A 2,314-nucleotide genomic window follows, 5' to 3' on the forward strand; every position below is an offset into this window, starting at 1 on the left:
TAAGGACTAAAATGCCCTTTTTGCATGAAAATTAAGTTTTACACATAATTTTGACATAAAACACATTACCTATTGTTATGATATCATATTTAGGATTAATTGGGATCTCAAGTCAGATTACTTGCTGAGTTTATGCATATGTTTTCATATTATGTTATTAAATGACGATAATGCCCTTTTACATATGAATTGGGTTTTAAACATAATATACATCTAAAACCTTTTTGCTACTGATATGTTATGATAAATAAAGTATTTTGACTATTTAAAGCTTGTCATAATCTTAGGATTTCTTAAACATCGAAATTGTCGTCATTTATCGACTTTTACGACATTTAGTTGCATAGTATGGTTTGAAACTATATTTAGCACCCAATACTTATTACCTACTGACTTTATAAACCATTTTAATTATTTTTACAGTAGGTATAAGTCATAAACTCAGAATCCCAAATAAGTCCTTAAAACTATGTGTGAAATGATCAAAATGCCCCTACGGTGCATAGTTTGGCTGTAAAACATAAACCACACATATATTTGATATCCTACTATTAATATATCATAAAATAAATATTTTTACAGAGTGTTTATGACCTTGACATCAGATTGCTTGCAAACTCCTTTTATTAATCATAAAATGACCAAAACGCCCTTATGAGGCTTAATTCGGTTATAAAATCTTTATGGGCATACATATTGATATCATAACATATTTTAAGCATAATAACATATGGAACTTGTATATGACTCATCCGGTTACCCGTTAATGCCTATATGTGTTCGGTTCGGTTTATGTAACTAGTTTGGATAAACTAACCGAAACGGGTTTAACCTTATCATTTAAACCTCAAAATCCAGAATGTATTTAGTTTACCCATATTATACAAGTCTCCATACTTGTAGGGTCTAAATTACATTCCATTCCAGTCATTGCTTAATCTAGCGTTTTATACCGTAAATCGTCCTTTAAGCTAACCGGTCTAAGTCTATGAATTAATAGGACCCTTTAGCATTCTAATAGGTTAATATTACCTTCATTCCAGACTAGGGAGCCCCAGTAAAAGCTACCTTCACCAGTCTAAGTAAATCATACGGTTAAGTAGTTAACTCTTGCATTAAAATTAAAGTTAAAACTCAGGTAAATACTTTTAGCTTATTTTCCCTTATACGGGCTTGGGATACGGTAAATTATTACCGCTTGGTCGGGTATGGGATCACTTGGTTGGATTGTGACTAACAAATCCGCATAACCCGTTTTAATCCGTATTGTTTGATAACATAAACATTGGGGATTAATGCGACCGTGTCCTGGATATCCTCGGCTCATTTAATTGCAAATGACCACAATCTATGCACGGGGTGAAGGTAATAGATAATATAATTGTAATTATTATAGGAATAGATATTCCAGGATTTGAACCATATCTCTACCAAAGAATAGGAGATATTGTTTTGTAATTATATATACCGATGTTATGAATCAATGAGAATCAAGCAATTATATAAACTCTTTCATGGTATCAAGACCTAAACCCTACTGCCGCCGATCCTAGCCTCCCATCACCTCTCTTCCGTCACAACTCACTATCTCTATCCTTTCACTCTCCTTCAATGGCTTCTAACCTACACCCTGCAGTCACAGTCTTGAACTTCAAACAACTGTTTCCTGTCACCCTAGACATCGAAACCGACCACTACACAACATGGTCGGAGCTCTTCAAAATACAGTGCAAGGCTTATCAAGTTTTTGATCACCTTCAGCCGAAACCCGCAACCTCTTCTTTCGACAAAGACAAAGGCATGGCACAAACTGAGTCTTGGGAGTGGCTCGATTCTATAGTTCTACAGTGGATCTATGGTACCATCTCTACTGATTTGCTCCACGCTATTCTCAAACCTAACACTACGGCTTGTGATGCTTGGATGGCACTTGCCAATCTTTTTCAAGATAATAAAGCTACCCCTATCATTGATCTAAACAACAAGTTTGCTCATACCCGCCTTGACCAGTTTTCTTCAATGTCAGCCTATTGCCAAGCCATGAAGGTCATCTTCGACCAATTAACGAACGTTGTGTGACAACCCGCATAATTACAGGTACTGTACAAATTAGTTAACCCTAATTATGTGCTTAATGATTGTGCTTGATTACATCTGACGCTTTAAACTGCTTACTGATTCATATTACATACATACATGTGCATCCTTTACATATAGTCACTCTTTATTTCATACAGACTCTTAGTGACAAACCTGATGCACAAAGCACAGTTAGCACAGTGAGCGGATAACTCAGACACATGCTGACAATGCC

The 2,314-nt window shown here is 35.4% G+C and overlaps 1 protein-coding gene across 1 annotated transcript; it reads left to right on the forward strand.

The window, feature by feature from the left end:
- The first annotated feature begins 1,611 nt into the window (after positions 1 to 1,611).
- Positions 1,612 to 2,079, forward strand: LOC110902106. The gene has a single exon (XM_022148841.1). It carries the CDS (start codon positions 1,612 to 1,614, stop codon positions 2,077 to 2,079), a length of 468 nt encoding a protein of 155 aa, XP_022004533.1.
- Positions 2,080 to 2,314: the final 235 nt, after the last annotated feature.

This window comes from Helianthus annuus, chromosome 13 (genome assembly GCF_002127325.2).
Source record: "Helianthus annuus cultivar XRQ/B chromosome 13, HanXRQr2.0-SUNRISE, whole genome shotgun sequence".
Taxonomy (NCBI): Eukaryota; Viridiplantae; Streptophyta; class Magnoliopsida; order Asterales; family Asteraceae; genus Helianthus; species Helianthus annuus.